The 18,226-nt window shown below is 43.6% G+C and overlaps 2 protein-coding genes across 14 annotated transcripts in view; both read left to right on the top strand.

The window, feature by feature from the left end:
• The window catches only part of LOC129708828 (transcriptional enhancer factor TEF-5-like), a 219,528-nt gene extending 218,749 nt beyond the window's left edge, over window positions 1–779 (top strand). For all 13 annotated transcript variants that reach the window (XM_055654836.1, XM_055654839.1, XM_055654844.1 and 10 more), the window contains one exon: window positions 516–779. In XM_055654836.1, coding sequence (XP_055510811.1) covers window positions 516–629 — 114 coding nt within the window. In that variant the 3' untranslated portion in view covers window positions 630–779. The remainder of the gene's footprint in view (window positions 1–515) is intronic.
• Window positions 1–18,226, top strand: part of rpl10a (ribosomal protein L10a) — a 216,781-nt gene that overhangs the window by 53,211 nt on the left and 145,344 nt on the right. The gene's annotated exons all lie outside the window — the stretch shown is intronic.

Raw genomic sequence — 18,226 nt, forward strand, 5'->3', positions numbered from 1 at the left:
GAGAAAACCCACGCAGGTCACGGGGAGAACGTACAGGCAAACACCCATAGTCAGGATTGAAGCCTGGTCTCTGGCACTGTAAGGCAGCAACTCTACCGCTGCACCACCATGCTGCCCATATGGAGGATAGTGAGATCAACATGGTGTATACGAATAATCCGTGGCATTTAGAATCAAGAATGAAGTGCTGATGGGTTTCTCGAAGAGCATTAAGGTACACAAAGCCCCAGGGCCTGATGGGATCTATCTCAGGTTATTGAGAGAGGCAAGAGAGAAAATTGCAGGGATGTTGATGAAGATCTTTGTGTCCTCACGAGCCCTAGTAGAGGAGCGAGCTTCACACAGACTGCACTCAAAGCCAAGATTGAACCAAGACCGCAGGAATGGCGAGGCAGTGAGTCTACGAGCGCACCACTGTAGTAGTAGTCCTGCATCCTTGTGCTTTGATCCTGCAGTATTTGTCCTGCATCGCTGTGCTTCACCTTTCTTTCTCTCTTTCTCTCGCTCTCTGCTAGGTTGTGACCAACCGGGACACCCAGGAGACCTTGCTGTGTATAGCGTTTGTGTTTGAGGTGTCAACAAGCGAGCATGGTGCACAGCACCACGTGTACCGGCTGGTGAAGGACTAGCGCGCCCGTGCCCAAACATCCCCTACACAGAGGGTGCTGCCACCTGCCAAGTATCTACACAACTGGTGCCTGCTCATTTTTACCAAACGCAAAACAAAAAAAATCTATTTTTCACGGAAACACAGATATTTTTACGTTGTTACGAAGAAATGTAAAAAGACAAAAAAATGAACTATTGTGAAGTCAAAAGAACAATATTCTGCACTACTTCTGTGAGGGTCATATATATGTGTGTGTTTTTATTCACTCTCTCCAGAACCCGAGCTCATTGAGAGGTGACGGTACAGTTTTTCTTCCTTTTTCAAACAAAAAATATTTACACTTCAGGGATAGTAAGTATTGGATAAAGATCACTTTCAGAAAGTGTGTGTTAATGAGGGCTTGTATGTAGGAATGTTATCTATAATAGTTTTTTTGGGGGGAGGGGGGGGGGGGAAAGGGGGAGAGAACAGAAGTAAAACACCTACGTTTTGTTTGTTTGCATTCATAAAATGACTGTTCAACCCAAAATCTGTGAGCAATGGGAGGGTGTCGCCTTGACGGGGGGGGGGGGGGGGGTCGGTACGACCACACGTCTTTCGACTCCTCGGAGTGATTTTTTCTTTTTTTTTTGTGCGGTTTGGAGTCGAAGATGTCTTTGGGCAGGACAAGTTGCAAGGTATTTATAGTTTTATCGGAAGGGACTCCCCTCATATCTCGCCTTATTGGCAGATTTGCTCGGTCAGGCAAGGTTGGCGCAACGGGGACTTGTCTGTAAAAGCAGGTGCGTGGCAAAACGGGCAAGGGATCGCCAGCCTGTACCCCTTGCTTCCTAACAACTTGGAAGTTGGATTAGGGTGGATAACTTGTTTGGTTACCCATAAATGTTTTTTGTAGGGTTGAAGTTAAGGTACTGGGAGAGTTTTCTCCCGCCTGGTTGTCCCTACCCCCCGAGGGTACTAACTCATGTTTGGATGCAGTTCCATAGGTGTTGCTGTTCGCTGGCACCTCATCTGATGGGTTGCTTTCTGCCAGTGAGCCTATAATGTGAATATTGACATGGTACTTTATTGGTAAACAGGATTATCCCAAGCAGTTGGCTCGAAACTAAAAGGAACTTTTCCTGTTAACATATCAGTGTTTTTAATTTGTCTTTTTAAATCTGCCTTTTAAAGCCTCTGTAGTCTGTAGAAAGTCTGTAGAAAGTTTGAAATCTCTCCTGGGGAAAAATACTATCTCTGCAGTCCATATCTCGTGGGTAGCATACAAGAAATAGGGGATACACTGTCTAATTTTAATCAGCTCTCCAAAGTGACTCTGAATCTTTGTGCTCGTAGGAACAAATAATTTGAACTCATTGAAGTAAAATCAGGAGCCAAAGGATTGTCTCTGTATCGAATGAAAAGGAAGAAGGGTGTTAGGGCTGAGGAGAAAGAAAATCGCAGTCCAAAAAATGAGCAACCAAGCAGGTTCTGAAAAATCTACACTTGAAACGGTCTCATTTCATTTTTGGCCAATCTTGCCAAAGTCATACAATTCCCATCTAAGGCAAACGGCGCCTAAAAAAATGAGAGAGTTTGTCTGAAGTAGCCAAAGAGATTAACGTTGTGGGGAACTGCATCACGTCCTGTCCTTGGTCTGTAAAGTAACACCGAGGGCCTGGGAACTTGTCTGTATAGTTTCTGACTTTCAAAAAGATCTTTATCATCTCCCCTAAAATGACTCATGATATAATTCAAGTAGCGGAAGATGGAAAGGCTTGCATTTATATAGCGGCTTTTACAACTTCAGATCAACGCCCAGCCAATGAAATAGTTTTTGAAACTTCGTCTCTGTTGTCGGGTAGGAAACATGGCAGCCATTTTGTGCACAGTAAGCTTCCACATACAGCTATGTGTTGATGATGAGATAACATGTTCAATATGTAGGAGGGCAGGCGTTTATAGCTGAATGAATACCCTGAAGGCAGCATGGGATAGGCAGTGTACATGTTTTACTAGTAATGGAGCTAAGCACTTTGGTCATTTACCTGGCCTGATGCCATTTAAGCTATCCTTTGTCTTTTCAGAGCACTAAATTGCTATAATAGCACACTCTTGGACTGCTTGTGGAGTTGGCCAGAGTGTGGTGAAGCTACGTTCTGCCTACCAATATGTTTCATTGTCGTGACGAACAGGTTGGAACATAAGAGAGTCACAGAAAGCTGGAGTAACTCAGCGGGTCAGGCAGCATCTCAGGAGGAAAAGGGATAGGCGATGTTTTGAGTCGAGACCCTTCTTCAGACTGAGAGTCAGGGGAGAGGGAAACGAGAGATCTAGAAGGTACACAGAACAAATGAATGAAAGATATGAACATGCTTGCATTTAAAACAAAAGATAAGGAAGACTGAAACTGGAATTACCGGTACTTCATTTCAGGAGTTCTTCTACAAAGGAAGGAGGAAGACGGCAGGAGTAAGCAAGTGAACAGAAATAGAGCACCAATTTCAGGAGTCATGTAGCATGTCATCCCTACCAAGACCCATTTAATGATCTAGTTTTCATGAATGTGATAGTATATGAGGTTAGCTGAGGAGCAATATTTTAATACCACACACAACACTGTTTTTCCTGTCTGTTTTGATTGGGAATTTGATTTCCTCAATTTTCTATCCAGCAATTTTCCAATTCCTTATCTCAGGAGGATAGGGGGGAGGGGGGTGTACAGCCAGATCATCTTGCAGCGTCTTCCAGCAGAGCCGCACAGTGGCTCAGTGGTAGAGTTGCTGCCTCACAGCGCCAGAGCCCCGTGTTCGATCCTGACTATGGGTGCTGTCTATATGGAGTTTGCCGGTTCTCCGTGTGACCGCGTGGGTATTCTCCGGGTGCACCGGTTTCCTCCCACGCTCCAAAGCCGAACAAGTTTATAAGTTAATTGGCTCCTGTAAATTGTCCCTGTAGGATAGTGCTAGTGTACGGGGTGAGTGCGGACTTGCGGGCTGAAGGGCCTGTTTCCAGGGCTGTATTTCTAAAGTCTGAAGTTTCAGGACACTGGGGTGGTATTTTGCAATGAGGCCATGTTAGTTTTAATTAATTAATTTCTTCCTTTTGGTGGGCGTTGGCATCAACACCACTGTGTCTAAAAGCTTATTCCACTGATCAGGATCTGCTGGGTAGATTTAAATCAGCTTTGTAACATGGGAAGGCGTGGGAAGGAACTGCAGATGCTGGTTTACACCGAAGATAGACACAAAATGCTGGAGTAACTCGACGGGCCAGGCAGCATCTCTGGAGAAAAGGAATAGGTGACTTTTTGGGTCGCCACCCTTCTTCAGACTGAGAGGAAACCAAGCGGAAGGAGGGAAACCAGAGGCAGAGGGAAAATGGGAGATGGTTCACTGCTCCTTTCCACAACCATTGACTCAGGGGGTCTCTGGTGGAAAAGGAAAAAATTCCCATCCTGGGACAAGGCTCTGTATTTTAGCACTTGTTCAGGTGAAACACTGGTGGTCATCTACTCATTATTTGGTTGGGCTAAATTCCGTTTTCAGATCCTGTCCAGAAATGCACTCCTTCTAATACATTGACTTGTTGGTCACCAATCCATGAAGACCAGAAATGCTAGGATATCATTTGGAGTGAATGATGCAATTATCTTTTTGGGGTGCTAACAAGCTTTTCGTCAAAGGCAGCCAGATGATTACTTCCATTCTCCCGGGGCCTTGGCTTTACACATCACACCATGTACATTTTTCCACAGCTAGAGATGTACTGCCTGCTCCTCCTCTCACAAGACTGCAGGCAGTGGGAGAAAGGGAGAGGCAATGTAGGCCAGCACTTGCAAGAAGGGAAGTGCAAACAATAGCGGTCGGTACTGAAGGTGAGAGATTGGAGAGCACTGACAGTTGGTACTTTACGGTGATCAGGGAGGACTGATTGTTGTGAGGAGGGGGTGGAGTGATGTTCATCAGGAAGAACTGGGAGTTTATTTGGGGAACACGGAGTGGAAAGACAAGTTTGTTTGGAAGTTTGTGGATGTGTTTGGGAGGATTGGGCCAGGCAGCACATCAGGGTAATGGTGGAGACAGGGATCTGTAGGGTTGGTGGAGGTCCTCGTATCAAGTGACTGGTCAGAGACTGGGGACTGTTTGGGAATTTGGAGAGCAGAGGGCTTGCCAGAAATGTAGACGATTCATTTACTTACCATCCAGTGACGAATAAAACTTGATTGATTGATTGATTGATTGATTCATTGATTGATTGATTGATTGATTGATTGATTGATTGATTGATTGATTGATTGATTGATTGATTGATTGATTGATTGATTCATTGATTGATTGATTGATTGATTCATTGATTGATTGATTGATTGATTGATTGATTGATTGATTGATTGATTGATCCAGGCCACCCTGTCAGGTGCAGTGCAAGTAAAACCATGTTGTCCCAGGAATGCTCAATGATGGGTGCCCCAGAACGATATGGTCCATGTGCTCCACAAAGCACTGAATGGAGTGTTGCATGGGAAAGGACGTTATCACATTCTCTCTGGCAGGAAAGTGGCATCAGGGTTGCAAGGGTGACTCACAACAGAAGCTGCCTGGTCAAATTTTCCAAGTGATTTGCAATGTCCTGGACGTGACGATTACTGTTTGAAAGGTCAGAGTCAATAGAGTTGCTAGGCAGCCATCTCTTTCAAAATGTCACCTCATGCCTAACCTGAGGGCTTGGAGCCCAATGTAAAACTGGTTTCCAATGATTCTATGATACGTTATTGCCACATGTACCTAGGTACAGTGACATGTTTTGTTTTGCATACACCCGGAAAATTATAGAGTAGACTTCACCCAGGCAGTACATAGGTGTGGCTGTTACAATAGTTTACGCAAAAGTTACAAAAATTATTTCTACTGCCTGCCGCCGTATATGGCAGCAGCCCCCCCCCCCCCCCCCACTCCACACAACCCCCACCCCTGCCAAACCCCCCTTCGTTCTCGGCACCACTGTGTTAAAAAACTGGGAACTCATGTATTCTGTACATTCAGGGCACACTTTACCTCTAAAGCATTAGATGGATGCACAAATCTTTGGAAACTTTTTTGTCGTATCTGTAATGAGTTGACTTTACCGAGCACCTCTGGAATAGATTTGATTTTGATTGGGAAAGTGACGTATTCCTGCATGCTTCTGAAGTTGTTATATTTAATACAGAGATGGGTTTTTTTGAATTGCATGCTCTTACTGCTAACATTTTCCCAACATTTTTCTCGTGATCAATCTTTACTAACTTTCCACCATTACGATTACAACTAATTAGCTTTGTGACCAGGTCAGTATTTACCCTCCTCCTTTCTCTTCCCCCATTCTTGTTGGCATTTACTAACACAATCTCAAGGACAAGACTGTTACAGAATTAAGAAGTTTAGCTCTGATCAAAGGAACTGTGCAATCAGAATACATGATCCTGGCATGTGCCCAAAATAACTCTAATTTTGTGTAACTAACGGTTCGACCCACCAATGAAACTATCCAAAATAATTATTTGATTTGGTACGATTTTAGCAAACATTGGTGCTTTGGCCATTTTACCTTGACATCCTATTCTCTTTCCACCATTAGTACAGTGACTCATTGTTGCTTTTCCCGTTAATAAGGCATTTGGCACCAAACCAAGCAAGGTATAAGAACATAAAGAAGAAAGGAATGGGATAGAGTCTCAGAGAGAGTTTACTATTTTACTATTCTTCTTCAGTAGGTAATAATAATAATGAATTTTGACACCTTAGCCTATCAACATTATGTGCCCAAAAAGCATCTGTGGAGAAAATGGGCACTAGGTGGAGCTAGTGTAGGGTTGCCTGCTGTGTTCCAAGAGTGAGATTGGTATCTTCAGAAACAGTGGGAGCTGGAAGGTAGAGTTGAGGAGGGTTGGCGGTGGGGATAGGGATGGGATACAAGAACTGAACACTTTACTCATTTTAGTCAGGAGTCTGTATAATACTTAGTACTGCTCAGTAGTGCTGGTGTAAACACTCCCCTTCTCCCAACCCCACTTTCGCACTCCCCCCCCCCTCCCACCCAATCCACTCCACTTAGGCTTCTGTCCACACATCTCCTGCAGAGCTTATGAACAAAATAAAACCGTCAACACACAGACACACACCCCCCCCCCCCGGACAAAATCTGTGAAAGAGTACCTCTGGAAAATGAAGATGTGGGCTGCTCAAAAGCACGAACAAAACATCCCTGTCTAACTAAGAGAGGAAAGTACGAGCAGAGAATTGGATTGTTTTGTAATTTAATTTCTTTTACACCAGAATTAATGTTTTCTTATTTTAAAAGATGTAACAAAATAGTGGGAGTGGAAGAATATTAGAAAAGTAGTGGGTTCTTTTCTATATATATATTCTATATATATATTATATATATGACATATAAAAGGCACTCAGTGATGGTACTCAGGCATTGTTGCATTTGAGTATCAAAACCTAAATTTGTTAGCGGTCTCACCTAGCACTTAACTCTGCTGTAAATATCTTGTACACAATATTTCTATTGTGGTTATCCTACCACATTCACATTTACTCCAGTTTTTTAAAGCCTTTTTGTTAGCCAGGACAGACAGTATTCTGTTCCTTCCTGTAATATAACCTAGTTTTTGAATTGTTTTCTAAAGCAATAGGTACGTTGATGTATCAAAATAATGCAGACCCATGATTGGGAGGATGGGTACAAAGCAGCACAATGGGTACAAACGTCTGCTGGAGGAACTCAGTGGGTCAGACAGCAACTGGGGAAGGAATGAAATGTAGGACATTATGGGCCGGGACTCTTCAGACTACCAGTTGAAGCAGGGTCCCAACCCATAACGTTGTATGTCCATTTTCCTCCACATATGCTGCCTGACCTGCAAAGTTCCTCCAACAGGTTTTTTTTTTTAATCACGATCCCAGCGTGTGCAATCTTTTGAGTCTCCAGGGACAAAAGTCGTTTCTAATGGGCAGCTGTGGAAAGTCTAATGTTGGTTTGACGTTTTAAGGGCCGCCTTTGGTTTGTGATGAGCCCTGACCTTGTTTTCTCGAAGTCTCGTTCAACCAGGCATGTGGTTATTGTAGGTATTGCATTGCACCTGCAGAACATGTTCAAGGTTTGGGAGATGTAGAGAAAGGAATGCAGTTATAGGGCAACTCTTTGGAAGTCACATTCCATCTTCAGATGTAAAGTCCGAGAAGACCCGGGGCTGTAAACAGAAGGTCAATCTTAGAGCCTGATAAGATACCTGACTCAATTGCAATATCACAGAACCTAACTCAAGTTAAGATGAAGGCTTAACTACAATAGCTTCCCATGTGCACCCTTCATAATGGCAGCTTGGTGTCTGTACAATATCTGCATTGCTGAAGGCTTTCCACTTATTTAGGCCGAGTTGGAAAATTTTCCATTCCGCCCACTCCCTGGCTGAGAAACTAATGTTTTTAAAAAATTGCACGTGGCTCAACACCCTCTAGACAAAAGGCCTACAAGATAAAAATGGAAGACTATTATGAAAAGGACAGATAGAGGTCAATATTCCTCAGGCCACTGTACATTGTGATATCTAGGGGTTGACAATTTTCACTGGAATTAATCTGCACAAGAAGTTTTTAGGGTGGCATTCGTGATGTCTCTTTGTCCAGTGGCCTGAGGTCTATCCACCCTGCAATCTTTCACAGGTTAATGGTGATTAGAAATATTCATCCCTTGGTTTGCTGCCAATGTTGTGTTTTTCTTTAATACTTTAGCGTTTAAACTAGGAAGCCATGTCAATAGGATTTTGGTTTTTTTTTTAATGAGATGTATTTTGAAGAAACTTTCTAATACTACCTGTGAAGGCTGACAAAAGGGACAATCTGTTTTGAAAAAAATGTCCTTCTTGTTTATTGTATTGTATAGGAACGTTACCTCCTCGGCCAATATTGATGGACTGTTTTTTATCCTCATAATTTTGTCTCACAAAACTAGGGTACGTGGCCTAAATGAGATTACCCATTAACTCTGCGTGTAACACGCCATCTCTTTGAAGGAGCTTTGAGTCCACAGAAGTCAGACTCATACAAAGAAGGACAGATAGAACAGAGTCGGTGGGAGATTGGGAAAGGAGGGGCTTTAGCAGTGGGTCGCACGTGTTTGTATCTCGCTTTCTCCAATAGCCATTTGTTTCAAATCTTATGGAACCAATTTAGTCCATACTGCCAATTATCTAAATGCCTTGACTGTCTTATAACTCCGCCTCAAGGCTCTCAAACTTTCAAAGAGGTTATTTTGTACTTTTATGAATGGAACTTGCGTTTTATCAGAAAGGTTTACCTAATTCCTTTGGGGAAGTTCAATCATGTCAAGAGAAAGGTCATCTGTCAGTTGAACCTTGTCCCACCTGCAGCTTCCGACTTGCCCTCCAACGCCAAAACCTTTCCTACTACCTCTTTTTCCTATTTCTTCCAAACTCTAAATCCAATGGAGGATACGTTCCTCCCCTCCCGTCATGCATGTCTGACACTTCATTTACAGTCAAGGACTACTTGCAGTCCTGGCCATCCCATCTTCAAGCCCAAATGGTTCAATCCTAGTTGCAGCTCGATCGGCATTTATTACAGTGTTACTGGCCGGTCTACAATGCTGCTTGCAATATGTGGATGATGGTTTGGAAAGTGATACATTTAAAGTTGACGTGGATGCGAGCAAATTCTAAGCTGTGGTAGAATCAATTTGGGATGCAAGCAAATTAATAGCAGCCTGGAATTAACCAGGCTCCTGTCACGAATTTTTGTGGTACATACAAGTTTGGACAATGACTTTTAACACTCCTTTTGCTTGTACCTCAAACAATGGAGTTCTTAACCTCTCTCAGTATTCCCTCTTTCCCATTACCTCGAGAGTTATAAAAATCTAAATCTAAGATCGTCTTTTCATTAATTATACAAAATGGCATCCGCTCGTTTCAACATGAGCGTTAACCCTGTCTAATTTTTTTTTTTGGTAAACGCATTGGTACTGGAGATGCAAGTGATTGACCAGAAGATGGCAGCTCTGCTGTCTTCGTTAATCGATCTCAGAGTCCCGATCACAGCAGTAGATCTGACAGGAATCGAGCATAAGCAACACAGTGAGACCCACTGTTGTAAGTTAAGGCCCAAAGGAGTTAAAATACGGGCTTTGTTTGAGAAACATTTGTATCGTCGTTAAGCCTACCGCAAAGGACTTTAACATGCAGGTACTTACAGATATGAGGGTCATTGTTCTTTCATGGCAATCCCTAAACTGTGTATTCTTGATGGAGTACAGTGCTTTTGTTTTTATTCCTCTAAACCATATTTTGTCACATGGTGAAAAGGTAATTTGAAACAGTAAAGATGTGTTAATGTGTGATGATATTGTTTCTATGTATATTTTTCTGAACTGTGAGGGGGTTTTTATTATATATCCATTGTATATGTCCATCAACTTAATCTTGGTGCCTTCAGAGCCCAGATCCTTAAACAAAATAACAGAACAAAGCAATAAAATATTTGTTGGTGGGTGTGTATCTTTCAGTGTGAGAAGTGTGGCTTTTTTTTTTAAGACTGAGAGGCGCATGAACAGTGGGACTGGAATATACTGGTTATATGAGTGTGCAAAATCTTGAGAGGAATAGATCGGGTAGTCGCACAAGTCTCTTGTCATGAGTAGGGGAATCGAGTAGGTTTAAGGTGAGGGAGAAAAGATTTATTAGGAATCTAAGGGATAACCTTTTCCACATAAAGGGTGGTGGGGTAATGGTACGAGCTGCCAGAGGAGGTTATATGAGGCAGTGACTATCGCAATGTTTAAGAAGCATTTAGAGAGGTACATGGATAGTACAGGTTTCGAGGGATACGGGCCAAATGCAGGCAGGTGGGATTAGTGCAGATGGGACATGTTGATCGGTGTGGGAAAGTTGGGCCAAAGGGCCTGTTTCCATGCGCTATGACTTGGGCTATGATTGGGCTAATAATGAGAGTTAATCGCATTGGCAATGTTCAGTTGTGGGGGTGGGAGATTGCAACCGGTCGGCCCTGTTTCAACGAATGCAATTAACCTGCCGTGCACAATCAAATAAGATCAAACAGAACAAGTTGTCCTACAACTTTAGGCTGTGCACGCCATACGCAAGAAGCAGAAGTTGTAAAATAAATCTGGGAAAACGAAAAATGTAACCAATAAAGGTATCTGTTATATCATTGTTAAATCCAAATGATTGAGGACTCTAATCTGTTTGGGTGATAGATCGTGTGGGGGGGGGGAAGGGCTGTATATATAGAAAATGAGCAAGAAATCTACGATTACATGAGAATATGGTGGCACAGAGGTGCAGTGGTAGAGTTGCTGCCTCCATAACCTCCACTGATTCTAGATATTAACTATTATCTGCGTAAACAAACATACCACTCAAACCTTCTTTAAAGTTCCTTCGAAGATGGACACAAAAAGCTGGTGTAACTCAGCGATTCAGGCAGCATCTCTGGAGAGAAGGAATAAGTGGTGTTTTGGGTCGTGACTCTTCTCCAGACTGAGAGTCCAGGAAAATTCCTTCCCCTCATCTTAAACCTGTGCCCTCTTTTTTTTGATACCCCTATCGGTTTGAAACAGATTTTGACAACACTCAACGCTCTCTATGTCTCTTACAATTTTATAAATCTCTATCAGGCCGTCCCACAGCCTGATTCACTCCAGGAGAACAAGCACAACCTGTCCAATCTCTCCTTATAACTAATGGCCTCCAATCAAGGAAACATCCTCCTGTGTGGTCATATCTTACCTATAGGTTGCGAGACTGCAAGTGTGGACTAACCAATGTTTTGTCAACATAACATGATGTCCTCATTCTTATATTCTATGCCCCATCCAATCAAGGCAGCATGTCATGTGCCCTTTTCACCACCCTATCAACCTGTGTGGCCAATTTCAAGGCAGTTCATAAGTTATAGGAGCAGAATTAGGCCATTTGGCCCATCAAGTCTACTCTGCCATTCAATCATGGGTGATTGAATCGAGCCGTCTCAACCCAATTTTCCAGCCTTCTAGCCAAAACTCCTGGCAACCTTACTCAAGAAGTATGGCCTTCTACCCCAAGGTCTCTCTGTTCACCAAGACTCCTAGGGCCCTACTATATGTGTAAGTCCTATCCTTATTTGACTTACCAAAATGCATCACCTCACTCTTGTCAGGATTAAATTCCATCAGTCTGATCAACGCTCCAGCTGACCTATAAGTAGCCTTAGCTAAACTTCTTTGCCATCTGTGACACTGTCAATCCTTGTGCCATCCTCAGACTTGCTAATCATACAACCTCCTTTCACATCCAAGTAATTATAAGATAGACACAAAATGTTGGAATAACTCAGTGGGACAGGCAGCATCTCTGGAAACAATGGATAGGTGAGGTTTTGGGTTGGAACCCTTCAGATTGATTGGAGGGGGGAGGGGTAGTGGAACCAAGGTCGATGATAGGCCGATTGTTGGCTAGGGATGGTGTGATCCCGAGGGATACATCATTGCAAAGTTTGGAACTAGTTCACAGATTTTAGTGGAGGAAGCGGCACAGGGGGGGGGGGGGGGGGGGGGGGGGGGAGGGTGAAGAGAGAGAGAGGGAAAGAGGAGGGGGAAGTGAGTGTTTGTAGAATTTTCCTACAATTGGAGAATTCAATGTTCATACCGTAAGCTACTCAAGCAAAATATATGGTGCTGTTCCACCAGTTTACCTAAAATTGGAGAATTCAAAGTTCATTACCATTGTGTTGTGAACTATTCAAGCAGAATATGAGGTGGTATTCCTCCCATTTACGTGTGGCCTCACTCTGCCAATGGAGGAGGTCCAAGACGAAAGGTCAATATGGGTATGGGAAGGGGAGTTAAAATGTTTAGCATCCGGAAGATCCAGTGGGCCTTGGCGGACCGAAGATAAGTGTTCAGCGAAAAGGTTGTAGACTTTACAGTTTGTCAGGAGTATACATTAATGCATATACTGCCAAAAACAACATTTTCATTGTACCTGTACCTCACTGGACTTGTGCAAATGACAATAAACTTAACTTGACCTGAGCAAACATCAAAGGTCCCAGCACCAATATTTTCAGTATAGCACTGGCACTCACAGTACAACGCAGACTTCCAATCAAAAGCTTCTCTCCACCACCACCCTTGGCATCTTGTCACCAAGTCCAAAGTCAGTGGGACAGCTTTCCTTCAAAAGTAACGTGAAGATTTTTATATGTTATCAATCTGTTACACAAAATGCACACGTTAAAGAAGATGATACAAGGGAACTTTTATGTAATCAGACGAAATGTGTAGGAAGGAACTTCAGATGCTGGTTTACACCAAAGATAGACACAATCTGCAGGAGTAACTCAGCGGGACAGGCAGCTTCCCTGGAGAGAAGGAATGGGTAACGTTTCAGGTCGAGACCCTTCTTCAGTCTGGGTGAGGACTGAATTTGAAGAAGGGTCTCGACCCGAAGCGTCGAGACCAGAGATGCTGCCTGTCCCGCTGAGTTACTCCAGCACTTTGTGTCTATCTTTTATGTAATCAGATATGCCTTTGCTAAATGTATTATTGGAGAGTAGGAGACGGGCTTTGACACTGTGAAAAACAGTTATTTTAACTTCTCATTTCCCCCCAACCCAACTGCACTTGAGGGTTGACACAGAAAGCTGCAGTAACTCAGCGGGTCAGGCAACATCTCTGGAGAAAAGGAACAGATAACTCCTCGATCGAGACCCCCCTCCAGACTTGATGGTTAACAGACCACTCACCCCTCAATTTATAAATCATAGGATGAATGAATAAACAGTCAAAGCAACTTGCAAACCATTATTGCAGTGCTAATATGGGCGAGCAAATTACAAAAACCACACCCTAATTTTAAGAACATTAAAATATATCTACAGATCTAAATTTGTTAAACCACGATGAAACAGACATTTATATTTTATCTTCAAATTAACCCATAGTCTTTAAAAACATTGATGAGATCAGCATTCTAGTTTGGAAACAATGAATTACAAGAATATAGAAAGGACAAACTACTGACCCATAGAGACATACAGCGTGGAGACAGGCCCTTCGACCCAACTTGCCCACACCGCCCAACATATCCCATCTACACTAGTTCCACCTGCCTGCGTTTGGCCCATATCCCTCCAAACCTGTCTTGTCCATGAACCTGTCTAATTGTTTCTTAAACATTGCGATAGTACTTGCCTCATCTAGCTCCTCTGGCAGCTCGTTCCATACACCCACCACCCTTTGTGTGACAAAGTTACCCCTCAGATTCCTATTAAATCTTTCCCCCTTCACAAACTATGTCCTCTGGTACTCGTTTCCTCGACTCTGGGCAAGGGACTCTGTGCGTCTACCTGATCTATTCCTCGCATCACCTTATACACCTCTATAAGATCACCCCTGATCCTCCTGTGCTCCAAGAAATAGAGTCCTAGCCTGCTCAACCTCTCCCTATAGCTCAGGCCCTCAAGTCCTGGCAACATCCTTGTAAATCCTCTCTGCACCCTTTCCAGCTTGAATTTCCCAACTATTCCCCAACTCCCAGTTTGAGCTCAGCCTTTGCACTTCCAAAATAAAGACCATATGGTCTCACCATGTCTTGATAAAATGTAGCAACGTGAAACTCCACCCGTCTCCAATCAAACCTCCCCTCGCCTATGCCTCCCTGCCATTTGTAGACACACGGAACTGCAGATGCTTGTTTACCAAGGAAAGATGAAATGCTGGAGTAACTCGCTGAGATGCTCCAGCATTTTGTCTCCTCTACCTGTCACTTGCCTGGTTTTGTTTTGCCCTCACCTCTCTTTTGCATCATCCTCCTCCCTGCCACCATCAGTCTGAAGAAGGGGCCCTACCTGAAACGCTACCTCTCTATCCCTACTGAAAACAATGCAACACATACCTAGAATACTGATTGAGAGAGACTTAGCAGTGAGCACTCCTAAATTAAGCACAATAAATTCCTCACCTATTTTTGCCATGCTGATTTTCTCTGGAGTGATGAGATAAATAGAATGATGGAGTAGACAAAGATGCTGTCTTCTCCTCTCATCTTAAAGCTATGCCCTCTAGTTTTACCCTGAGAAAAGTGTTCAGACTTCAGATTTCCAGCATCAGTAGCTTATTTTTAGTTTAAAAAATATCATCAAGACACATAAAGAAATGATAGTAAAGGCAACTGACCGATAACTTGGTCAATAAAGCAGGTTTTGGATAGGAAAGGTTGAGAGGGATAAGGGCCAAATGCAGGTAGGTGGGACTAATGTAGATGGGGCGTCCTGGTCGGCATGGCAAGTTGAGCTGCAGGGCCTGTTCCCATTCTGAATGATTTTATGTTCAGTTTTGCAAGAGAGCCCTGCATTTGTGACTTTAAAAACAACTGCAAATAAAACCAATAGGGAAGCCAGGAAAAAAATATCTTTGCAAAGAATGGTTAGACCTTGAATCTCACTACCAGAGTTGGATTGGAGGCATATGTTAGTTCATAAGTCAGAGGAGCAGAATTAGGCCCTTTGGGACCATCCCGTCAACTCTGCCATTCAATCATGGCTGATCTATCTTTCCTTCTCAACCCTATTCTCCTAGCTTCTCCATTGACACCCTTACTAATCAGGAAAATCAGTGCAGAAAAACAAGAGATCTGAAAATCAGTGCAGAAAAACAAGAGATGGGTATGTTGGATAACTAATGGAAGGAGTGTGGGGATTTGAAGATAGATCACATTTCACCCCTCCTCTCCCCCACCCCACCCAGTATGAATGTTCAAGAAGGAACTGCAGATGCTGGAGAATCAAAGGTAGACAAAATTGCTGGAGAAACTCAGCGGGTGTGGCAGCATCTATGGAGCGAAGGAAATAGGCAACGTTTCGGGCCAAAACCCTTCTTTAGACTGAAGGGTCCTCATAGATGCTGCCGCATTCGCTGAGTTTCTCCAGCAATTTTGTCTACCTAGCAGTATGAATGTTGATTTATCTAATTTCAAGTAACTCATGCATTCCATCCCCTACTCACCCTCCCACACCCGACTACTTCCACTGTTCGCATTCTTGTATTTCTCTAACACACCTTCCCAGGCAACAATAGGCAATTATGGACTCCACCCTCCCTGAAGTCATTTGTTGCCAGCCCTGTTTTGTTATGGCCTTTTCTCGCATCCAATTCCCCACCCCCCTCCCCTACCTCTACCTTTCAGTCCGGAAACATCACATACAGTATCCCTTTTCTCCAGAGATGCCTGACCCACTGAGTTACTCCTGTGTCTAACTAAGCATTAGAAATCTGAACTGAAAACAGGTAAAACTGGAAACACACTGCGGATTGAGTAGTGTCTGGAGAAGGAGATAATATCTCGACCCAAAACGTCACCCATGCCTTCTCTCCAGAAATGCTGCCTATCCCACTGAGTTACTCCAGCAGTTCGTGTCTATCTTTGGTGTAAATCAGCAACTGCAGTTCCTGCACACTTGGCCTTGCTCCTAACCCCTCTACATTGACAATATATTTGACCCACGCATAAAGTCCCATATCTGACTCCCTGGACTTAACCTATTACATTCAAGCCCACAGGTGCTTATCTAATGCAGTAATCTTTTATGGTGCAGTTCCTTCCTACACACAGGTAATAGGTGGATATAACTGAGGGTTGTATTTGTATATGAGCTCTGAACTACAACAGACTATTATTATTATTGCACTATATTTGTTTATTTATTGAGTATGTGTGCATGTGTATATATTCACACTGAACTTTTTCTCCCGTTATGTATTATGTTTACATACTCTGTTGTGCTGCAGCAAGCACAAATTTAATTGTCCTATCTGGGACATTTGACAATAAAACACTCTTGACTTGTCTTGAGATGGTTGGACAAAGACCAGAGATGAAACATAGAAACATAGAAACATAGAAAATAGGTGCAGGAGTAGGCCATTCGGCCCTTCGAGCCTGCACCGCCATTCAATATGATCATGGCTGATCATCCAACTCAGTATCCTGTACCTGCCTTCTCTCCATACCCCCTGATCCCTTTAGCCACAAGGGCCACATCTAACTCCCTCTTAAATATAGCCAATGAACTGGCCTCAACTACCTTCTGTGGCAGAGAATTCCAGAGATTCATCACTCTCTGTGTGAAAAATGTTTTCCTCATCTCGGTCCTAAAAGATTTCCCCCTTATCCTTAAACTGTGACCCCTTGTTCTGGACTTCCCCAACATCGGGAACAATCTTCCTGCACCTAGCCTGTCCAACCCCTTAAGAATTTTGTAAGTTTCTATAAGAGCCCCCCTCAATCTCCTAAATTCTAGCGAGTACAAACCGAGTCTATCCAGTCTTTCTTCATATGAAAGTCCTGACATCCAGGAATCAGTCTGGTGAACCTTCTCTGTACTCCCTCTATGGCAAGAATGTCTTTCCTCAGATTAGGAGACCAAAACTGTACGCAATACTCCAGATGTGGTCTCACCAAGACTCTGTACAACTGCAGTAGAACCTCCCTGCTCCTATACTCAAATCCTTTTGCTATGTATGCTAACATACCATTCGCCTTCTTCATTGTCTGCTGCACCTGCATGCCTACTTTTAATGACTGGTGTACCATGACATCTAGGTCTCGTTGCATCTCCCCCTTTCCTAATCGGCCACCATTCAGATAATAGTCTACTTACTTGTTTTTGCCACCAAAGTGGATAACCTCACATTTATCCACATTATACTGCCATGCATTTGCCCACTCACCCCGCCTATCCAAAGTCACCTTGCAGCCCCCTAGCATCCTCCACACAGCTAACACTGCCTCCCAGCTTCGTGTCATCCGCAAACTTGGAGATGTTGCATTCAATTCCCTCATCCAAATCATTAATATATATCGTAAATAGCTGGGGTCCCAGCACTGAGCCTTGCGGTACCCCACTAGTCACTGCCTGCCATTGTGAAAAGGACCCGTTTATTCCTACTCTTTGCTTCCTGTCTGACAGCCAGTTCTTTATCTACATGAAAACTGAACCCCCAATACCGTGTGCTTTAAGTTTGTATACTTGATGTATGAAAAGACAGAAGGTGTGAGACAAAAGGATTGAAGAGTTGCGAATTGTGAAGCTCGAGGAAGGAATGTAGGTGGAAGGGGAGGAGGAGGGGAGAAGGGCGGTGGAGGCCGGTGGATGCCTCAGAGGGCGGTGGAGGCCGGTTCTCTGGATACTTTCAAGAGAGAGCAAGCTAGGGCTCTTAAAGACAGCTTAGTCAGGGAATATGGGGAGAAGGCAGGAACGGGGTACTGATTGGGGTTGATCAGCCATGATCACATTGAATGGCGGTGCTGGCTCGAAGGGCCGAATGGCCTACTCCTGCACCTATTGTCTATAAATAGGTGACAGTGTAGGTGGAGCACAGGAGAGTTGGGGGAGGTATATGGGGACATGCGAACAGCATGCATGAAGCAAGGAAGGGGCAGATGAATCTATATGTGATAAGACATACATTATATTTCCTGCTGATGATAAGCAACTGAATACCTGCTCCCAGGCTGGACGGAGCCTTGTTGCCTGGGCAACCTAACCACCAGCTCTCTGCTGCAGCGCAGGA

This window comes from Leucoraja erinacea, chromosome 24 (genome assembly GCF_028641065.1).
Source record: "Leucoraja erinacea ecotype New England chromosome 24, Leri_hhj_1, whole genome shotgun sequence".
In the NCBI taxonomy this organism is placed as follows: Eukaryota; Metazoa; Chordata; class Chondrichthyes; order Rajiformes; family Rajidae; genus Leucoraja; species Leucoraja erinaceus.